Genomic DNA, 23,689 nt, shown 5'->3' with positions numbered 1-23,689 from the left:
CAGATTCTCAATAGGGTTTAGGTCTGGAGAAATGCTTGGCCAGTCCATCACCTTTACCCTCGGCTTCTTTAGCAAGGCAGTGGTTGTCTTGGAGGTGTGTTTGGGTACTTTATCATGTTGGAATACTGCCCTGCGGCCCATTCTCTGAAGGGAGGGGATTATGCTCTGCCTCAGTATGTCGCAGTACATGTTGGCATTCAATGAACTGTAGCTCCCCAGTGCCAGCAGCACTCCCACCACCATGCTTGACTGTAGGCAAGACACACTTGTCTTTGTACTCCTCACCTGGTTGCCACCACACACGCTTGAGACCATCTGAACCAAATAAGTTTATCTTGGTCTCATCAGACCACAGGACATAGTTCTAGTAATCCATGTCCTTAGTCTGCTTGTCTTCAGCAAACTGTTTGCGGGCTTTCTTGTGCATCATCTTTAGAAGAGGCTTCCTTCTGGGACAACAGCCATGCAGACCAATTTGATGCAGTGTGAAGCGTATGGTCTGAGCACTGACAGGCTGACCCCCCCACCACTTTAACCTCTGCAGTAATGCTGGCAGCACTCATATGTCTATTTCCGAAAGACAACCTTTGGATATGACGCTGAGCACGTGCATTTAACTTCTTTGGTCGGCCATGGCGAGGCCTATTCTGAGTGGAACCTGTCCTGTGAAACCGCTGTATGGTCTTGCTCACTGTGCTGCAGCTCAGTTTCAGGGTCTTGGCAATCTTCTTATAGCCTAGGCCATCTTTATGTAGAGCAACAATTCTTTTTTTTCAGATCCTCAGAGAGTTCTTTGCCATGAGGTGCCATGTTGAACTTCCAGTGACCAATATGAGAGAGTGTGAGATCGATAACACCAAATTTAACACACCTGCTCCCCATTCACACCTGAGACCTTGTAACACTAACGAGTCACCGGGTAGGGAAAATGGCTAATTGGGCTCAATTTGGACATTTCCACTTAGGGGTGTACTCACTTTTGTTGCCAACGGTTTGGACATTAATGGCTGTGTGATAAGTTATTTTGAGGGGACAGCAAATTTACACTGTTATGCAGACTGTACACTCACTACTTTACATTGTAGCAAAGTGTCATTTCTTCAGTGTTGTCACATGAAAAGATATATAATAAAATATTTACAAAAATGTATATATACTGTATGTGTGTGTGTATGTATGTGTGTATATATATATATATATATATATATATATATATATATATATATATATATATGTATATAATATAAAATCTACATATTGATAAGCATCACTTATTTTTGCTAATTATGACAACTGTTTCTTTCTCTTGATAAAATGTTTCTAAGGAAACTGACACCATAGATCCTTCTCCCTGTAGATTTATTTGCATAGGTTATTACGTAATGGGAAGCTACAAATTAGTCAAGAGAGCATCCTTGCGAATCCTAGGAGAACATGCTGTATTATTGAGCTAGGTTGCTTAGTACTGTTTAGCGTTGAGCAAGTAAAGAGCAGAGAGCTTGACTTGTAGATATTAGTTTTCTGTTAACCACTGAAGTGACTTTGCCTTTCTTGAGGAAGTACTAAAGAGAGATGGCATCAGAGCTGGAATTAAACTTTACAGAAGATGCCCACCTCACAGAATGCATGCGCATACGAGCCGAGACCCTTCAGCAAAAGAATGAAAAGCCCCAAGAAGGTGAAAAGCTACTGAGAGCCAATGAATACATTTACCGATTAGACTTTACCAAACAGAAGCTAAAGTTCCTTTGGTGGAAAGTCCACTTTCAATCACCAGGCAAACTCATTGTAACTGGGACCTCACAGCATTGGACACCAGACCTCACCAACCTTATGAACCGGCAGCTCCTAGAGCCCTCTGCTATATTCTGGAACAAATCTAATGAGAATGAGGCTGATTGCTATGAAGCAGATGCCCAGGAATTTGGTGAAAGGATTTCTGAGCATGCCAAAATCCGTAAAGTTATGTACTTCCTTTTTACCTTCTCAGAGGGTATTAACCCATCGAACATTACATGTTCTATTGGGTTCAAAGCCTAAGTCATTCCTTTCCAATTTAAATACGTGATTTGTGTTATAAAGTATCAACAATGGAATTTCAACCAAATTAAACACATATTGTCTTTAAAAGATTTTCCAAGTGATTTGTCTATTATTCTTTTTTCATTTCCATGTCTTAAGCAAAAAATAGATTTTTATTTACTTTTTAACAACTGATAAATGACGCACATGTTTAGTACATAAAGTGACATTCTTCTCTAGGGTTATTGTTATGAGAACCATAACATCTGGGACAACTAGTAAAACAGTGCTCTGCAGGGTTGAAAAACTAATACTATACTTTTACCAATCAGAGAGAAAACCTGAAAGAAATAAGTTACTAGTCCACTCAATATTAAATATTGCTGAAAGCCTAATTTCTTACTGGACAAGTGAACTATTAGAAATTTACAGGTGAGATGCACAAGCCAGCCTTTGGACTAAAAGAAACACTACTACCTATCAGCACAATCTAAAATCTGCCTTTTCCTTTTAAATGCCTACGTATAATTACATGCACATAAGTAATCAAGAAATAATCCTCAGTCCATTAAAGATTTATTTCAAGTCTCTTTTTTTCCCCTCTGTGACCTGGAGGAACAAGCAGTTTTAACAAATTGTTGTTGAAATTGTTGCATGCTGACACCTTTAAGCCCAGCGCTGCGGAATCTGTTGGCGCTCTACAAATACCTGATAATAATAAGCCCACAGGGAAACCTTATAATTCCACTGATCTCTTCAATGGAATCTTACTGTATGTAAGAATTTGCTGCTAAACAAACAATTGGAAGAACACAGTAAACATGCAACACTGTAGGTTATCATTAAATGTTAAATCTCTAAAAAGTGCTCACTTTTAAGTGAGTTAAATTTTATCTATGAATATTGTTTGTACAACTGTGTCACTAAGACTTTGTAGTGAGATAGATATATATATATATATATATATATATATATATATATATATATATATATATATTTATTTATTATTATATATTTACTCCCATCTGGGTAAATTGTTTATTTAATCTTCCTTTTTGTTTTTATTCTTTTTTTTATTATTCTTTTTATTCTTTATTTTTAGGGTTGCAAAAATATATTTATTCATCTTTCAACAATAGTAATTAGTAATGTAAATACTTTGGGGTTAAGTATATTTGTACTGTATAAATATATTTTAATATTTATTCTATAAATAATTAAGTATAACATATAATATATTAATTTGAATCACAGGAAATGGCTAAATGTCCTTCTCTAAAGGCATGTAAACATTTCCAAAAATATAGTTGTATTTGATTATTTTTTTTAAATTAAACATTTATTCCAGAGCTATTTAACTGGTAATGAATCTAAAAGAAGTAAATAAATCTTATTTTATTTATTTATTTTTAAAGGAAAATGCATGCCTTTTATTTTACAAAATCCTTTATAATTGTACAATTGGTTTCCAAAAATATTGTGTCCTTTTAAAGCGAAAATTGTATATATTGTTGAGCACCCATTTATTTATTCAGAATTATTTTATTAAAATTTCTGAAGGTTTGAACTATAGATGTATGGTTTGCGCATTCAAAAATTCACCATCTAAATAATTAGAGGAAAAGCATGTTGGTTTTGGTTCAAATGTCTGATGTTAAAATGTTTAAAGTTTTTATAATCATATAACTTAAAATACGGATGTACGAATAACATTGTATTTAACCCTGTAAGTAATATACCAGTACTGCTTTAGATAACATTTGGAAAATGTGCTCTCATTATGTTGAAATACCTGTACATGTAATATTTCTTGGACACCAAATCTAAAAGTTACTTAAAAATTGTTTACGTGGAGATAACCTATTTTGTTAGATATTGTTTGGATTTGTTGCATTAGATAATTCTATCAGACATTGTGTAATATTTTTTTCCATAACTTTATTCCATCAAATAATGGCAGGAACTGAACATTATTATAGACTGCACAGGCAAGAACCAGTCATGACGGAAGCATTTGAATCTTTAAAGGGAGATGTACGTCAAAATGGAACGTTCACAATTCAGATAAAATTTAAAATAAAATCTGGTTTGCTATTTTTTTTTTCTCTTGGTATCCTTTGTTGAAATTTTGCTCCTTTGCATGACAGTGTACAGAAATAAACTTAAAGGGATACTGGACCCAAATTTTTTCTTTCATGATTCGGATAGAGCATGCAATTTTAACCCCTTAATGACCACAGCACTTTTCCATTTTCTGTCCGTTTGGGACCAAGGCTATTTTTACATTTCTGCGGTGTTTGTGTTTAGCTGTAATTTTCCTCTTACTCATTTACTGTACCCACACATATTATATACCGTTTTTCTCGCCATTAAATGGACTTTCTAAAGATACCATTATTTTCATCATATCTTATAATTTACTATAAATTTTTTTATAGAATATGAGGAAAAAATTGAAAAAAACACACTTTTTCTAACTTTGACCCCCAAAATCTGTTACACATCTACAACCACCAAAAAACACCGTGCTAAATAGTTTCTAAATTTTGTCCTGAGTTTAGAAATACCCAATGTTTACATGTTCTTTGCTTTTTTTGTAAGTTATAGGGCCATAAATACAAGTAGCACTTTGCTATTTCCAAACCATTATTTTTCAAAATTAGCGCTAGTTACATTAGAACACTAATATCTTTCAGGAATCTCTGAATATCCATTGACATGTATATATTTTCTTTTAGTAGACATCCCAAAGTATTCATCTAGGCCCATTTTGGTATATTTCATGCCACCATTTCACCGCCAAATGCGATTAAATAAAAAAAATCGTTCACTTTTTTACAAATTTTTTCACAAACTTTTGGTTTCTCACTGAAATTATTTACAAACAGCTTGTGCAATTATGGCTTAAATGGTTGTGAATGCTTCTCTGGGATCCCCTTTGTTCAGAAATAGCAGACATATATGGCTTTGGCGTTGCTTTTTAGTAATTAGAAGGCTGCTAAATGCCACTGCGCACTACACGTGTATTATGCCCAGCAGTGAAGGGGTTAATTATGGAGAATGTAGGGAGCTTTTAGGGATACTTTTAGCTTTAGTGTAGTGTAGTAGACAACCCCAAGTATTGATCTAGGCCAATTTTGGTATATTTCATGCCACCATTTCACCGCCAAATGCGATCAAATAAAAAAAAACGTTAAATTTTTCACAATTTTAGGTTTCTCACTGAAATCGTTTACAAACAGCTTGTGCAATTATGGCACAAATGGTTGTAAATGCTTCTTTGGGATCCCCTTTGTTCAGAAATAGCAGACATATATGGCTTTGGCGTTGCTTTTTGGTAATTAGAAGGCCGCCAAATGCCGCTGCATTTCACACGTGTATTATGGCTAGCAGTGAAGGGGTTAATTATGTAGCTTGCAGGGTTAATTTTAGCTTTAGTGTAGAGCTCAGCCTCCCACCTGAAACATGAGACCCCCTGATCCCTCCCAAACAGCTCTCTTCCCTCCCCCACCCCACAATTGTCCCCGCCATCTTAAGTACTGGCAGAAACTCTGCCAGTACTAAAATAAAAGCTATACTTGGGCCTCCCCAACCTCACTGATCCCCCACCAAACAGCTCTCTAACCCTCCCCCTCTGCCTTAATGGGCGCCATCTTGGGTACTGGCAGCTGTCTGCCAGTACCCAGTTTAGTAACAAATGTGCCTTTTTTTTTTTTTAAAAATGCCCTTTTCTGTAGTGTAGCTTCCCCCCCCAAGACCAACCCCCCACCCCTTCCAGATCCCTTAGCTGTTTATTTATGACTTTAAAACCTTTTTTTTTTAGCTTTTAACAGCTTTATTTTTCTGTAGTGTAGCGGTTCCCTCCCGCTCCCGCCCCGTGCATGCGCCCGCCCGCCGCCCCCCATGCACGCGCGCGCTCCCGTGCGCGCTCCCGACTGTTCCGCCCCCGATCCCGCCCCCCTTCCCTCCACTCGGCACATCGATGGCCGCCCACCCGCCTCCCAGACTTGCTCCCACCCACCAACGATACCGGCCACCGATGTCCGGTGCAGAGAGGGCCACAGAGTGGCTCTCTCTGCATCGGATGGCCAAGGGGGGTTATTGCAGGATGCCTCGATATCACTGCAATAACCGGAAAGCAGCTGGAAGCGAGCAGGATCGCTTCCAGCTGCTTTCCAGACCAAGGACGTACGCCACACGTCCTCGGTCATTAACTGTATTTTTTTTGAGGACATGTGGCGTACGTCCTTGGTCGTTAAGGGGTTAAGCAACTTTCTAATTTACTTCTGTTATCAATTTTTCTTCGTTCTCTTGATATCTTTATTTGAAAAAGAAGGCATCTAAGCTAAGGAGCCAGCAAATTTGTGGTTCAGAACCATGGACAGCATTTGTTTACTGGTGCTGTCCAATCAGCAAGGACAACCCAGGTTGTTCACTAAAAATGGGCCGGCATCTAAACTTAAATTCTTGCTTTTCAAATAAACATACCAAGAGAATGAAGAAAATTTGATAATAGGAGTACATTAGAAAGTTGCTTAAAATTGCATGCTCTATCTGAATCACAAAAGAAACATTTTGGGTACAGTGTCCCTTTAAGAGTGTGCACATGTCTTGAGCAGTGTAACAATGTTTGTAACAATGCTACACTCAAGACGTGCACTTCCATGAGCCTCCCTCAGTATGCGCTCATGGAAAGGGGCTATGTTTCAACTAAGGATGCCAAGAGAAAATTTGATAATAGAAGTAAATTGGAAAGTTTTTTTGTTTTTAAATTTTCTATTTATTTTTTAATTGTAAGTTCTGTTTGCACCATGAAAGTTTTTATATACTCCATGTCCCTTTAACAAGTTTTTAAAAACATTCATAGCAAGATATTTTCTCATCTATTTCCTACACTGTACTTTAATTTCAATGCATTGTGGATGGAAATATTTTTTTTTATGATTTAAATCTGTGCACCATTTGGCAAGTTCACCTCAATAACTAAAATGATCAAGGAATATTTATTAAAATCATAGACTTATAATATAGAGTAAATAGATGTATTTGTGGTGAAAAACATAATTGTAGATCTCCCAAATGCTGATTGTGCAAAACTGCCACTACTTTAGAGCCACTGCTATTCTCTTCGTTTTGCCATTTTGTCCTTTTTATTTGTTGCTAACAGAAACCTGGGTACATTCACCTTTTAACCACAGGCTACTCCAGATTCAGGCTTACAGGGGCAGTGTACACCTATTTTCATATAACTGCATGTAATAGACACTACCATAAGGAAAAATATGCACAGATTCTGATCTAAAAATCCAGAATAAAACCTTTTAAAAACTTACTTAGAAGCTCCCAGTTTACCGTTGTTGATGAGGTTAGGCTAGGAAATCAGAAAGCGCATACGCTCCCCCTTCCCTGCATGTGTAAAGACAGATTACACAAACAATAGCAGCAAGAATCTGTAGACCTGGGTCTACATCTGATACTTTGAGGCTTGGTTAGGAGTCTGAAAATCAGCACAATGTTATAAATAAATAAATGTGCAAAACTATAAATTGTTACAAAAACACTCTCAGATGGTCTATATAAATGGAAAATCTACAAAATATTTATGCAAATAAAAATCTAGTGTACAATGTCCCTTTAAACCTCCCAGTCCTGTGGTCCTTGAAGACAATGCTGGGGAATGTATTAAATAATTAAATATAGTTTTAACATTGTAAGGAACCTGTATGTCCACATTTATTTTTTCTCTCATGTACACTGCTTTTAAAATATGCCCACATGTTTGAGGGAGCGTGGCCTTTGAACAATTATGTACTTTTTACTTCTAAAGCTACAAACACTTTTTAAATACTTTCATAATAACATTCTAACTTGGATAGGAAAGTGCGCTGGAGCACCTGCACTTACATGTGGCTGCTGTGATTAAGGTGCTCTGCAGATGGTAATATAAATGTAATTGCCATCAATTTTAATTGACACATGGCATGTGATTGAATATACATCCGTAACCAAGTATATCATGTCCAATATGAAAGACTTGGCTCTAAAGAAAAGTGTAGATAGCATGTGTCTTCTGGCTCATATAGATACCACATACCTTCTGTTCATTGAAAGCAATAAGGGTAGTACAGGCATACCCCCCAACTGTCCCGATTTTCGCTGGACAGTCCCGATTTTAGGGGTCTGTCCCCCTGTCCCGGGTTGCTAGCCATCTGTCCCGATTTGCCCCAGGCATTAAACAACAACAAAAAAAAGCAGCTGGCTTTGCTCTTACAGGGTTAGATACCTGTTAGATTCCCTGTGGAAAAGGAATGGTGTGTGGGTTAAGCAGGAGTAAGAAGACTGTATACACTCTGACCACTGGTAATGGTGACCTCTCTAACCTACCTCTGGTAGTGATGATGTCTAAGCCCTGGTGATAATAATAGCATGCCTTCAGTTTTATACAATGAGCAGTGCTAATACCTGGGTAACGAACAGTGTCAGACGCAGACTGCCAGCTAATGTGCTTGCCAACCCCAGGACCCCATACAATGAATTACATATACCCATATATAATGTAGTGTGTGTGTGTCTATCTGTATCCATAACTGTGTGTGTGTATCTGTATGTATAAGTTTATGCTATGCAGTGTGTGTTTGTGTGTCTGCATGTATAAATGTAAGCTATGTAGTGTGTGAATGTGTATCTGCATGTATAAGTGTATGCTATGTAGTGTGTGTGTGTGTCTGCATGTATATAAGTGTATACTATGTAGTGTCTGTGTATCTGCATGTATAAGTGTATGCTATGTAATGTGTGTGTATCTGCATGTATAAGTGTATGTTATGTAGTGTGTGTGTATCTGCATGTATAAGTGTATGTTATGTAGTGTGTGTGTGTGTATCTGCATGTATAAGTGTATGTTATGTAGTGTGTGTGTATCTGCATGTATAAGTATATGTTATGTAGTGTGTGTATGTGTGTGTGTGTATATCTGCATATGTAAGTGTATGCTATGTAGTATGTTACTGTGCATTTTTGCTGACTTTAAAGGCCAGAATCTAGAATATTAATGGGGAGTGCAGAGAGCAGTTTTAAAGAATTTATTATTAAATGTCCAATTAAGATAAACATATTTAGCAATGTCTTTGCAAAGGCTAATTAAATACATAGCTCACATAGCCACACCAGAGGTTTGAGCTTGTGTTTGATTTGCTGCCTAAGCGTATTAAAATATATGACTTTATTTAGAATTGTATTTATATTACTTTGGTCTTATGATTTTTTAAGCCCCGCCCACCACATTTCAAATGTTTTTTGCCGGGGGGGGTCCCTTATTTTGAATTTTGAAATGTTGGGAGGTATGGTACAGGTGACCACAGAGGATTAACATCTATCTCATATATGGATAGATATAGCGAGTTCAAAAGTATTCAATCCTTATCTTAAAACTGAGGATACACTTACAAATAAGTCAAGCAGGCAGATAATGACGCCAACATTATTGAAAGAAAGAAAAAAAAAAAAAACAGCCGCCAATGCTAATTGAAAAACATTTGTATTCATAATTATACTGCATAAGTTTATAAACTAAAGCTGCTAAGACTGATTTTAAATAATCTTTTGTTTTGAAATCAGATTCCAGCAGACTTTCCAAAATTGTGCCCGCTGTCCCTCACGTAGCTTACCTCATCAGGGAAAATGTTCCAGGTTCCAAAGTGAAACCAGGGACCTGCCCATACAACAGGTCTAGCCCTAACTACTGCACAAACGGCCAATCCATGAAACACCTGTTGTCCTACTCCTCTGACCACAGCTCTGTTTCAAAACTATAGGTGAGTCAGAAGTACCCCTCACCTCCATGTACCAAAAAGCCTCTGGGAAATGAGTGGTGGTATGCAATAGGGATCTTTTGCTTGTATTCTTTACTATTTACATTGACCTTAACCTTAAAAATACCAATAAAATACCAGCTGGGTGGCATCCCTAATTACAAGGTTATATCAGACTGGGCTGTGGGATTAATAAATAAACAAATATTAATAGGGCATGCGATTACTGTTACTAACATTAAAACAATTGAACTGGATAATTTTATCAAATCAAATCAAATGAAGTGTACATCATGTCTTCCACAAAGTACCATTAGATAAATGTCAGTGCTGATGTTTGTCCTGCAGTACAGTGAAAGCTACAATTCAATATGGGATTACTCAGAACAATACAAACTAGAATCTACTTCACCCTACTCCCTTCCCCCCATAATTGTCAAGTGTCCATTTTTTTTTGAGGTTATGATTTTTTTTTGTATAAAGCACATCTTTTTTCCTGCTCCTCTTTTTTTTTTTTTTCCCCTTTTGCTCATTTACATCTCACCAAATTGTCTATTCGTTAAACTGAGGTATGAGTGAGGTGGGAGGCATATTTATAGGCATTTGGGGTTTGGGAAACTTTGCCTCCTCCTGGTAGGAATGTATATCCCCATCACTTACAAGCTTGTGGACTCTCGCCACCATGAAAGAAAAGAATGTATTAGGTAAGTTCTTCCACCTCCTCACTTGTACCATCACCTCCCTCCCTACAACTCTCCCTCCTTCTACCTCTCTCACTAAACTTCACAGAAGAATCAAGTCATTAGATCAGCAACAACTCTCTAGCTCTCTTGAACCTCTTCTCTCTTCCATCCCCTCCTTTTCCTGTCCTGATGGATCCATCTGCCACTATAACTCCACCCTTACATCAGTACTTGATAACCTGGCCCCACCTACCATAACTTGGAAAATATACACTCATCCTCAGCCCTGGCATACTCCTCTGACACGGTACCTACGCAGATGTTCCCGTACTGCTGAGCGACACTGGAGGAAATCTCAGAGTCCTGCTGACTTTCTTCACTATAAGCTCATCTTGAACTCTTACTATTCTGCCCTTAATCTATACTGTATAAGCAACATTACTTCTCCACTCTTATCTCTACTCTTTCTTCAAACCCAAAATGTCTGTTCTCCACATTCAATACTCTTCTCCGCCCACCTCCCACCACAACTTTTCTCTCAGCCCAAGATTTTGCTAGCTACTTCAACAACAACATATACTCCATCAGAAATGAAATCAACTCTCAACATACTACCGGTCTCCCTCCCCCTCAAAAGCTCACAATCATCCAAAACCCACATAGCCATAAATTTAGCTCTTTTGCCCCTGTTACAGAGGATGAAGTTTCTGCCCTTATACTATCCTCTCACCTCACTACCTGTCCCCTCGACCCCATATCCTCACAACTACTCCCCTCCCTCCCTTCTACCCTTACCCCTATACTCACACACATCTTCAACCTCTCCCTCAGCACTGGTATAGTTCCCACATCTCTTAAGCATGCATTAGTCACACCTATCCTCAAAAAACCTTCTCTCGATCCAACCTCCCCATCCAACTACCGCCCTATTTCCCTACTACCTCTTGCCTCAAAGCTTCTTGAAAAGCTAGTATATGCACGTCTATCCCATTTGTTTACACTAAACTCCCTCCTTGACCCACTGCAATCTGGATTTCTCCCCCTTCACTCAACAGAGACAGCAATTGTTAAGGTTATCAACGACCTACTTACAGCAAAATCAAAAGGCCACTTCTCTCTACTTATCCTCCTTGATCTGTCTGCAGCCTTTGATACTGTCGACCACCCTCTTTAGCTCCATACCCTCCAAGCCTGTGACACAGCTCTCTCTTGGTTCTCTTCCTATCTGTCTAACTGTACCTTTATTGTAGCCTTCTCTGGGGCATACTCTGCCCCATTACCTCTTTCTGTTGGGGTACCGCAAGGCTATGTCCTTTGTCCCCTTCTCTTTTCAATCTACACATCCTCACTAGGTTCCTTAATAAAGTCCCATGGGTTTCATTATTATTTGTATGCCGACGATACCCAAATCTACCTCTCTGCACCAGAACTACCTCCTTCCTTGCTAACCCGTGTCACTAACTGTCTCTCTCATATCTCATCTTGGATGTCCTCTCACTACCTCAAGCTAAATCTCTCCAAAACTGAGCTCCACCCCCATGTCTCTATAACTGTTGATAACTCCATCATTAACCCAACCTCACATGCCCGATGTCTTGGGGTCACACTGGACTCAGATCTTTCTTTCACTCCTCACATTCAGTCCTTGGCTAAAGCCTGCTGCTTCCATCTCAGACACATCGCTAAAATTAGACATTTCCTTACACAAGACACAACAAAGATTTTAATCCACTGTCTCATCCTTTCCCGCCTCGACTACTGCAACTCTATCCTCTCTGGTCTCCCTAGCTGCCGCCTAGCTCCTTTACAATCCATAATGAATGCCTCTGCCAGGCTCATCTTCCTTGCACGCCGCTCTTCATCTGCCACACCTCTCTGCCAATCCCTTCACTGGCTTCCTCTTGCCTCCAGGATTAAACACAAAATTCTCACTCTGACACACAAAGCCCTCAATTGCACTGCTCCCCCCCCTACATCTCAGACCTTGTCTCTAGATACTCTCCCTCCCGTCACCTTTGCTCTGCTCATGACCTCCTACTCTCCTCCTCTCTTGGTACCTCCTTACATTCCCGTCTTTAAGATTTCTCCAGATTGGCTCCCATCTTATGGAACTCTCTGCCTCGCTCCACAAGAATCTCCCCTAGTTTTAAAAGCTTTAAGTCCTCCCTGAAGACTCTACTATTCAGGGATGCTTACAAACTACACTAACCTTCCTATCTCCACTGCTATCCCCTAAAACCCCATAGCATGTAAGCCTATGAGCCCAGCTGTTTGTAGTTCACCTTCATAAGAGCCGACTACAACAGTGCAACTCTTGGCAGGACCCTCTCTCCCCAATTGATCCCTGTAATTGTTTTTATATACCACCTATGTTCATAGTGCTGCGGAACCTGTTGGCGCTCTACAAATACCTGATAATAATAATTACATAAATTATGTTTTTCGTAATGTGTGGTAGTTTTGATAAGCACAACTAGCTATTTAATTTACAAGAGTAAACCTAAAAGAGTATTTTCATTCTTTAATACTCTGCAGCTGGACACACAGTAAGTTGGAGAAATACAGCACGTGTCCCATTAAGTATAAAACCTACAGTCAAACACATTTAATTAGGCAGATACCATTATTAATTAATTTAATCACTTTTAATTTTAGCTCTGCTGACCCAGATTGTCCACATTTGCCAACTTCACTTTCCACAAATCGAGCAGAAGTTGCTCTTGCGTATCACTGTTTACATTCCCAGCTGGGCAAGAATTGGTCGTTTGCTTGCTCTTTGCCTTTTCTAGGATAGCCAGTACGGTAAGTTGGTAGAGGAGGTTAGAATGAGTCTGTTAACATTTTTACTGGGAGCCTATACTTGCTTTTACTGACCAGAGTGAGGCCGGATAACTCTGATGACCTTCATTGTGTACATTAATGTCTGTCTGCTGCTGCTACACAGGAACCATCTGTACCGGGTACAATTTGTGCAGAAATAGTTCTATACTTCTGGTATAGCATGATTTTACAAATTGCATCGCCCTGGTTTATAATGTTGAGTTTTATAATATTGAGTTCTTGGCTTCTAAATTTTATAATTTGTTTTATATGTATGAGGTGGCCTTCAAGGGCTTTGAAAATAGCATATGAGCCTACTTAGGCTTAGCTTTCAACAAAGAATACCAGGAGAACAAAGCAAATTTGATGATAAATGTAAATTGGAATTTTTTTAAAATAACATGCCCTATCTGAATCATGAAGGTTTAATTTTGAAAAGCATATGTACCAGCGTAGCATATGGACCAGTGACAATTCATATCTTATCACTAAACTTATCACTCTGAAAGCAATTTGACTAAAGTAAACTGTGACAAAATTTGTGTTGAGTTTTTTTAGATGCTTCTGATGAAGAAAGGCCTGAAAAATACAGCTGCTCTTTTTTAATGTTAATGTAAAAGATAACAACAATTTGATCCTAGCAACAGCTTTTTCTATTGACTTTTGTCACGTTTGTATTCATTAACCCTTTTAAACAGTCCTGAATTTGGTTCTTGCAAATCTGGTAATTTTACTTAATTCAAATACCTGATAATAATAATTACATAAATTATGTTTTTCCTAATGTGTGGTAGTTTTGATAAGCACAACTAGCTATTTAATTTACAAGAGTAAACCTAAGAGTATTTTCATTCTTTAATACTCTGCAGCTGGACACACAGTAAGTTGGAGAAATGCAGCACGTGTCCCATTAAGTATAAAACCTACAGTCGAACACATTTGATTAGGCAGATACCACTCTGAAAGCAATGTGACTAAAGTAAACTGTGACAAAATTTGTGTTGAGTTTTTTTAGATGCTTCTGATGAAGAAAGGCGCGAATTTGGTTCTTGCAAATCTGGTCATTTTACTTAATTCAATAAAACTATCCTGAAAAAATTGCTGCCCCCGACCTTAAATCCTGCTTTCTCACAGACCTTGTCGGCCTTGGCCAAAATATGTTCTTGCTTAGAAAATTAACAATAAAACTCTAGCACTTTCTTTCAGTGTTTTTCTAATTGATTGGAATGGGGGCCTGTCTTCAATTACATTACAGTTTAGATGTTTTCTTTCATGTAATTAGCAAGAGTCCATGAGCTAGTGACGTATGGGATATACATTCCTACCAGTTTCCCAAACCTCAAAATGCCTATAAATACACCCCTCACCACACCCACAATTCAGTTTTACAAACTTTGCCTCCCATGGAGGCGGTGAAGTAAGTTTGTGCTAGATTCTACGTTGATATGCGCTTCGCAGCAGGCTGGAGCCCGGTTTTCCTCTCAGAGTGCAGTGAATGTCAGAGGGATGTGAAGAGAGTATTGCCTATTTGAATTCAATGGTCTCCTTCTATGGGATCTATTTCATAGGTTCTCTGTTATCGGTCGTAGAGATTCATCTCTTACCTCCCTTTTTCAGATCGACGATATACTCTTATATACCATTACCTCTACTGATTCTCGTTTCAGTACTGGTTTGGCTATCTACTATATGTAGATGAGTGTCTTGGGGTAAGTAAATCTTATTTCTATTTATGACACTCAAAGCTATGGTTGGGCACTTTATATGTAAAGTTCTAAATATATGTGTTTAAACTTATATTTGCCTTGATTCAGGATAATCAGTATTCCTTATTTCAGACAGTCAGTTTCATTATTTGGGATAATGCATATGAATAAATAAATTTTTTCTTACCTTAAAAATTTTTCAATTGACTTTTTTTCCCTGCGGGCTGTTAGGCTCGCGGGGGCAGAAAGTGCTTCAATTTATTGCGTCATTTTTGGCGCAAAAATTTTGTCATTTCCGGCGCCCTAATTGACGCCGGAAGTTGCGTATTGCGTCATATTTGACGTTCAGATGTTTTTTTGCGCCAAAATTGTGGGTGTCGTTTTTTCGGCGTCACAGGATGTGGCGTCATACTTGGCGCCAATAATGTGGGCATCTTTTTGGCGCCAAAAAATGTGGGCGTCATTCTTGTCTCCACCTTTTTTTCACATTATTTCAGTCTCATTTGTCATTTCTTCTGGTTGCTAGAGGCTTGTTTATTGGCATTTTTTCCCATTCCTGAAACTGTCATTTAAGGAATTTGATAATTTTGCTTTATATGTTGTTTTTTCTATTACATATTGCAAGATGTCTCAACATGACCCTGGATCAGAATCTACTTCTGGAAAGACGCTGCCTGATGCTGGTTCTACCAAAGTTAAGTGCATCTGTTGTAAACTTTTGGTAACTGTTCCTCCAGCTGTTGTTTGTGATAACTGTCATGATAAACTTTCTAATGCAGATTGTATTTCCATTAGTAATAATCCATTACCTGTTGTTGTTCCTTCAACATCTAATGTTCAGGATGTCCCTGTTAATGTAAAATAATTTGTTTCTAAATCTATTAGGAAGGCTCTGTCTGTTATTCCTCCTTCCAGTAAGCGTAAAAGGTCTTTTAAAACTTCTCATATTTCAGATGAATTTTTAAGTGACCGTCATCATTCTGACTTATCTGTTTCTGATGAGGATCTATCTGGCTCAGAAGATTCTGCCTCAGATATTGACACTGATAAATCTTCATATTTATTTAAAATGGAGTTTATTTGTTCTTTACTTAAAGAAGTGTTAGTTGCATTAGATATGGAGGAGTCTAGTCCTCTTGATACTAAATCTACTAAGCGTTTAAATTCGGTTTTCAAACCTCATGTAGTTATTCCAGAAGTTTTTCCAGTTCCTGATGCTATTTCAGAAGTAATTTCTAGGGAATGGAATAGTCTGGGTACTTCATTTACTCCTTCTCAAAGGTTTAAGAAATTGTACCCTGTGCCATCTGATAGATTAGAGTTTTGGGATAAAATCCCTAAAGTTGATGGGGCTATTTCTACTCTTGCTAAACGTACTACTATTCCTACAGCGGATAGTACTTCCTTTAAGGATCCTTTAGACAGGAAGCTTGAATCCTTTCTAAGGAGAGCTTATTTATGTTCAGGTAATCTTCTTAGACCTGCTATTTCTTTGGCTGATGTTGCTGCAGCTTCAACTTTCTGGTTGGAGGCTTTAGCGCAACAAGTGTCAGACCATAATGCTTATAGCATTGTTAAACTTCTTCAACATGCTAATAATTTTATTTGTGATGCCATTTTTGATATCATTAGAATTGATGTCAGATATATGTCTTTAGCTATTTTAGCTAGAAGAGCTTTATGGCTTAAATCTTTGAATGCAGATATGACTTCTAAATCAACGTTGCTTTCTCTTTCTTTCCAAGGTAATAAATTATTTGGTTCACAGTTGGATTCAATTATGTCAACTGTTACTGGGGGAAAGGGAACCTTTTTGTCTCAGGACAAAAAATCTAAAGGTAAATACAGGGCTGCTAATTGTTTTCGTTCTTTTCGTCAGAATAAAGAGCAGAAGTCTGACCCTTCCCCTAAAGGAACAGTTTCCATTTGGAAACCTTCTCCAGTCTGGAATAAATCCAAGCCTTTTAGAAAGTCAAAACCAGCTCCTAAATCCGCATGAAGGTGCGGCCCTCATTCCAGCGCAGCTGGTAGGGGGCAGGTTACGATTTTTCAAAGATGTTTGGATCAAGTCGATTCACAGTCTTTGGATTCAGAACATTGTTTCTCAAGGATACAGAATAGGTTTCAAGTTAAGACCTCCTGTGAGAAGATTTTTTCTCTCTCGCATTCCAGTAAACCCAGTGAAGGCTCAGGCATTTCTGAAATGTGTTTCAGATCTAGAGTTGGCTGGGGTAATTGTACCTGTTCCAGTTCTGGAACGGGGTCTGGGGTTTTACTCAAATCTATTCATTGTATCAAAGAAGGAGAATTCCTTCAGACCAGTTCTGGATCTAAAAATATTGAATCGTTATGTAAGAATACAAACATTCAAAATGATGACTATAAGGACTATTCTGCCTTTTGTTCAGCAAGGGCATTATATGTCCACAATAGATTTGCAGGATGCATATCTTCATATTCCAATTCATCCAGATCACTAGCAGTTTCTGAGCTTCTCTTTTCTAGACAAGCATTACCAGTTTGTTGCCCTTCCGTTTGGCCTAGCAACAGCTCCAAGGATCTTTTCAAAGGTTCTCGGTGCCCTTCTCTCTGTAATCAGAGAACAGGGTATTGCGGTATTTCCTTATTTGGACGATATCTTGGTACTTGCTCAGTCTTTGCATTCTGCAGAATCTCATACGAATCAACTTGTGTTGTTTCTTCAAAAACATGGTTGGAGGATCAATTTAACAAAGAGTTTTTTGATTCCTCAGACAAAGGTAACCTTTTTGGGCTTTCAAATAGATTCAGTGTCCATGACTTTGTCTCTAACAGAAAAGAGACGTCTGAAGCTGGTTTCAGCTTGTCGTAACCTTCAGTCTCAGTCTTTCCCTTCGGTAGCTTTCTGCATGGAAATTCTAGGTCTCATGACTGCTGCATCGGACGCGATCCCCTTTGCTCGTTTTCACATGAGACCTCTTCAGCTTTGTATGCTGAACCAGTGGTGCAGGGATTATACAAGGATATCACAAATAATATCCTTAAATCCCAATGTTCGGTCTTCTCTGACTTGGTGGTTGGATCACCATCGTTTAATTCAAGGGGCCTCTTTTGTTCGCCCAACCTGGACTGTGATCTCAACAGATGCGAGTCTTTCAGGTTGGGGAGCTGTATGGGGTTCTCTGACAGTGCAGGGGGTTTGGGAATCTCAGGAGGCGAGATTACCAATCAACATTTTGGAACTCCGTGCGATTTTCAGAGCTCTCCAGTTCTGGCCTCTTCTGAAGAGAGAATCGTTTATTTGTTTTCAGACGGACAATGTCACAACCGTGGCGTATGTCAATCATCAAGGTGGGACTCACAGTCCTCAAGCTATGAAAGAAGTATCTCGGATACTTGTTTGGGCGGAATCCAGCTCCTGTCTAATTTCTGCGGTTCACATCCCAGGTGTAGACAATTGGGAAGCGGATTATTTCAGTCGCCAGATGTTACATCCGGGCGAATGGTCTCTTCACCCAGAGGTATTTCTTCAGATTGTTCAGATCTGGGGACTTCCAGAAATAGATCTGATGGCTTCTCATCTAAACAAGAAACTTCCCAGGTATCTGTCCAGATCCAGGGATCCTCAGGCGGAGGCAGTGGACGCGTTGTCGCTTCCTTGGAATTATCATCCTGCCTATATCTTTCCGCCTCTAGTTCTTCTTCCAAGAGTGATTTCCAAAATTGTATTGGAACGTTCGTTTGTACTGCTGGTGGCTCCAGCATGGCCTCACAGGTTTTGGTATGCGGATCTCATTCGGATGGCCAGTTGCCAACCTTGGACACTTCCGTTAAGACCAGACCTTCTATCTCAAGGCCCATTTTTCCATCAGGATCTCAAATCATTAAATTTGAAGGTATGGAAATTGAACGCTTGATTCTTAGTCATAGAGGTTTCTCTGACTCAGTAATTAATACTATGTTACAGGCTCGTAAATCTGTATCTAGAAAGATTTATTATCGAGTCTGGAAGACTTACATTTCTTGGTGTTCTTCTCATAAGTTCTCCTGGCATTCTTTTAGAATTCCTAGAATTTTACAGTTTCTTCAGGGTGGTTTGGATAAAGGTTTATCTGCAAGTTCCTTGAAAGGACAAATCTCTGCTCTTTCTGTTCTTTTTCACAGAAAGATTGCTAATCTTCCTGATATTCATTGTTTTGTACAGGCTTTGGTTCGTATCAAGCCTGTCATTAAGTCAATCTCTCCTCCTTGGAGTCTTAATTTGGTTCTGACGGCTTTACAGGCTCCTCCGTTTGAACCTATGCATTCTCTGGATATTAAATTACTTTCTTGGAAAGTTTTGTTCCTTTTGGCCATCTCTTCTGCTAGAAGAGTTTCTGAGTTATCTGCTCTTTCTTGTGAATCTCCTTTTCTGATTTTTCATCCGGATAAGGCGGTGTTGCGGACTTCATTTCAATTTTTACCTAAGGTTGTGAATTCGAACAACATTAGTAGAGAGATTGTTGTCCCTTCATTGTGTCCTAATCCTAAGAATTCAAAGGAGAGATCTTTACATTCTTTGGATATAGTAAGAGCTTTGAAATATTATGTTGAAGCTACTAAAGATTTTAGAAAGACTTCTAGTCTATTTGTTATCTTTTCTGGTTCCAGGAAAGGTCAGAAAGCTTCTGCCATTTCTTTGGCGTCTTGGTTAAAGTCTTTGATTCATCATGCTTATGTGGAGTCGGGTAAGTCCCCGCCTCAAAGGATTACGGCTCATTCTACTAGGTCAGTTTCTACTTCCTGGGCTTTTAGGAATGAAGCTTCTGTTGATCAGATTTGCAAAGCAGCAACTTGGTCTTCTTTGCATACTTTTACTAAATTCTACCATTTTGATGTTTTCTATTCTTCTGAAGCAGTTTTTGGTAGAAAAGTACTTCAGGCAGCTGTTTCAGTTTGATTCTTCTGCTTATGATTTCAGTTTTTTTCATTATTAAGATTAAAACTTTTGATTTGGGTTGTGGATTATTTTTTCAGCGGAATTGGCGGCCTTTATTTTATCCCTCCCTCTCTAGTGACTCTTGCGTTGAAGTTCCACATCTTGGGTATCTGCTATCCCATACGTCACTAGCTCATGGACTCTTGCTAATTACATGAAAGAAAACATAATTTATGTAAGAACTTACCTGATAAATTAATTTCTTTCATATTAGCAAGAGTCCATGAGACCCACCCTTTTTTGTGGTAGTTATGATTTTTCTATATAAAGCACAATTATTCCAATTCCTTATTTTTGATGCTTTCGCTCCTTTCTTATCACCCCACTACTGGACTTTTCGTTAAACTGAATTGTGGGTGTGGTGAGGGGTGTATTTATAGGCATTTTGAGGTTTGGGAAACTTTGCCCCTCCTGGTAGGAATGTATATCCCATACGTCACTAGCTCATGGACTCTTGCTAATATGAAAGAAATGAATTTATCAGGTAAGTTCTTACATAAATTATGTTTTTTTAATTATTTTCATAATACACTTAATATAAATGGTTAACTACCATAAACCCTTATTTCTTAAAATGTACTCTCCAAACATTTCTTACCTTTTCATTTCTGTCAGTCAAAGTCAATTACATTTTGTGCCAAAGTCAGAAAGATGCTTTACTCCATGATAACCTTGTTTATTTCTCTCTTACTTATCAATATCATTTTATTTATGTTTTTTGTTCTTGGTGGGAAATTCCAGTTAACAAACAGGTCCTTTCGGCACCGTGCACACCAGCAAAATCATAATCAGCAGTTTTCTGTCATTTCTACTTAATAGAAATTAAATGTTTTTTTCATGTTTTGTAGCTGTAGCCATCCATTTCATTGTAAAAGTGACGCACTATTACGCACATGCCAGTGACATAGAGGAAGATGAAAATATCTTGGATATATTAGTGAGATAATCGAACAGTGCCACATTCAGATTACAATCTCTATAAATAAAACATGTGAATGGGAGACAATTTATCATCTATCATTTTAGCGGGTTGTAAGCAGTTTTCTGATTTTAATTATTTTACAGAGCGAGGACCAGTGGCTCAGTATGTTGCAATGTAGTTGCCGTGTATTTAGCAATAACACCACTCACTGGAATCCGTGAAACATCGGTCACAAGGGGACAACTAACAAAAATAAATGTACACAGCAATTTTTTTTACAAGATATAGTGAAGATATAGTGACATTTATATTGATAACACAAAGTCTGTCCAAAATGTCCTAAAAGTGTAAATTTATCTAGTTTGTAGGATAACCTTATGCTTATCCCAGTTTAAGCCCCTTAATATACTTGATGGTTACTATCATATCAACTCTTTCCCTCCTCTCTTCTAAGTTATACATATTTAGGTCAATGAGTCTCTTAGTTTGTAAGTTTTTTTTATTTTTTAAGACCATGTATAATTTCAGTAACCTTTGAACAGATTCCAGTTAATGTACAGTATATCCTTCTGCAGTTATGGACTGCAGAACTGCTCATAATACTTAAAGGTACATGAAACCCCAAAAAAATATTTCATAATTCAAATAGAGAATACAATTTTAAACAACTTTCTAATTTACTTCTATTATCTAATTTGTTTCATTCTCTTGGTATAATTTGTTGAAGGAGCAGCAATGCACTACTGATTTTTAACTGAACACATGAGTGAGTCAATGAAATTGCTATATATCTGCAGCCACCAATCAACAGTGAGAACCTAGGTTCTTTGCTGCTCCTGAGCTCACCTAAATAAAGCTTTCAGCAAAGGATAACAAGAGAAGGAAGCAAAATAAATAATACAAGTAAATTGGAAAGTTGTTTAAAATTGTATTCTCTATCTGAATCATGAAAGAAACATTTTGGGTTTCATGTTCCTTTAAGATGAGGCATAACTAGTGATCTTTTAAGTGGCATAATAACCTTACTATTTCTGCTGCAAAAATGTCTACATATGCAATTAAACATTCTACTGGCCTTACTTGCTGCAATAATACATTTTAATAATCTGAAATAATAATTCCCAAGTCCCATTCCTCTTTAATACTCAGTAACCATTACCTTCACTAAAGTGTCATTGAGTCTGTAATTAACGTTATGGATTTTACTTTCCTAAATGCATAATTTTGCATTTTGCAATGTTAATTTGTCCAATTATCATATTACTTCTTATTTGACCCCTGGAATATCGACTCTATTACAAATTTTTTGTATCATCTGCAAACAGACCTACTTCCACAAACTAAACTTGCCCGAGAACTGACTCATGAGCAACACCAGTAGTAGTTGCCCCCTCTCCTGAATGCACCCCAATTATTAAGACACTCTATCATCCATCCTTAAGACAGCATTCTACCCAGTTTGCAATTTTTGACTCTAGACCAATGAAATACAGTTAATCAATTAGTTTGTTTTGTGGGGCAGTGTCAAATACTCTGCTGAAATCTAGATATGCTACATCAACTGCTTCACCCCTGTCTATCACTTTAGTTACCTAAATCAATGAGATTAGACTGACACAATCTTGCTGATTTTTGGTTCTATAAATTTTCTCTTTATTTAAGTCCTAATTAAAGAGCGTTTCCATTAATTTCATTACTGCTGAAGTTAAACTGACTGACCTGTAGTTACCAGAGTCTTCCCTACTGCCTTTTTTATGGATAGATATAAGATTTGCTGTTCTCCAATCATCTTTAACAACTCCTGTCAATAGTGATTGATTAAACAGATCAGATAATGGGGCAGCTAGAGCAGACTGACGTTTATTTTAAAAACCTTGGATAATTATTATTATTATAAAACCTTTCCTCTGTAAGAAGATTAGTCCTAAGCCAATTTCTAATTTAGTAGCATCCTTACTGTAGTCATTCTATCTTTACAATTATTTGTGAAGACAGAACAGAAGTCATGATTGAGACAGTCTGCAATTTGCTTGTCTCCTTTCTATATTTGATTATATGTAGATAAAATAAATATTTTTATTTTTTTCTGAAATTAACTTAAAATTGTGGGTTTTCCACTACCAAACCCAGAGAGGCAGGAATGCTTTCCACTAAATTCAAAACCCCAACCTTCCTAAATGCTGCACAGTGATTGGATAATATCCATCACAGCAGGGGAGATAAGATAAACAAAACTTGAGGGCCTTCAAGTGGTATGTCTTTGGACTGCAAAACCATATACATTTTTGCCTCAAAATGACAGCTTTAAATGTATTAAAATATTTTTTCAGTGTTAAATTGCTAATATATACCATGCATATATTACAAATACCTTAATGTTCCTTTAATGCTGTGTTTGTGTGCAGGTCATCCCCAACTGGAAGGAGCAGGAGTGGTATTCTGAGAAGCCTGAAAATTACGCCGGGATTTTTCATTTCCATTTCTGGCGATTTGGGGAATGGGTGGATGTAGTTATTGATGACCGTCTTCCAACGATCAACAACCAGCTAATTTATTGTCACTCCAATGAGACAAACGAAATGTGGTGCGCACTGCTCGAAAAAGCGTATGCCAAGTATGTCATCCTGTGATTCGTCCTTAACAGTAGTTCGGCCAAAGTTATCTTTTAATTTTGTGCGCACTGAGTAACAAAGAAACATAGATCTTGATACCCGATGAAAATTGGAAGACCCATCAAGTATGCCCATGTTTTCTTCAGAAGTAGATGT

At 37.9% G+C, this 23,689-nt stretch overlaps 2 protein-coding genes across 2 annotated transcripts in view; both read left to right on the top strand.

Moving 5' to 3' along the window:
* Positions 1–23,689, top strand: part of LOC128652670 (calpain-5) — a 341,308-nt gene that overhangs the window by 241,696 nt on the left and 75,923 nt on the right. Inside the window, exon 4 of the mRNA XM_053705600.1 lies at positions 23,327–23,535. Coding sequence (XP_053561575.1) covers positions 23,327–23,535 — 209 coding nt within the window. The remainder of the gene's footprint in view (positions 1–23,326; positions 23,536–23,689) is intronic.
* Positions 1,547–2,125, top strand: LOC128654659 (olfactory marker protein-like). Its single transcript, XM_053708690.1, has one exon. It carries the CDS (start codon positions 1,573–1,575, stop codon positions 2,038–2,040), a length of 468 nt encoding a protein of 155 aa, XP_053564665.1. The 5' UTR covers positions 1,547–1,572; the 3' UTR covers positions 2,041–2,125.

The sequence above is a fragment of the Bombina bombina genome, chromosome 3, assembly GCF_027579735.1.
Source record: "Bombina bombina isolate aBomBom1 chromosome 3, aBomBom1.pri, whole genome shotgun sequence".
In the NCBI taxonomy this organism is placed as follows: Eukaryota; Metazoa; Chordata; class Amphibia; order Anura; family Bombinatoridae; genus Bombina; species Bombina bombina.
Note: the sequence above shows the minus strand (reverse complement) of the source record. Positions and strands in the feature narration are given on the sequence as shown.

Excerpts from the sequence above, each read along its gene's own strand:
- LOC128654659 (XM_053708690.1), top strand. The coding sequence starts at position 1,573 with ATGGCATCAGAGCTGGAATTAAACTTTACAGAAGATGCCCACCTCACA.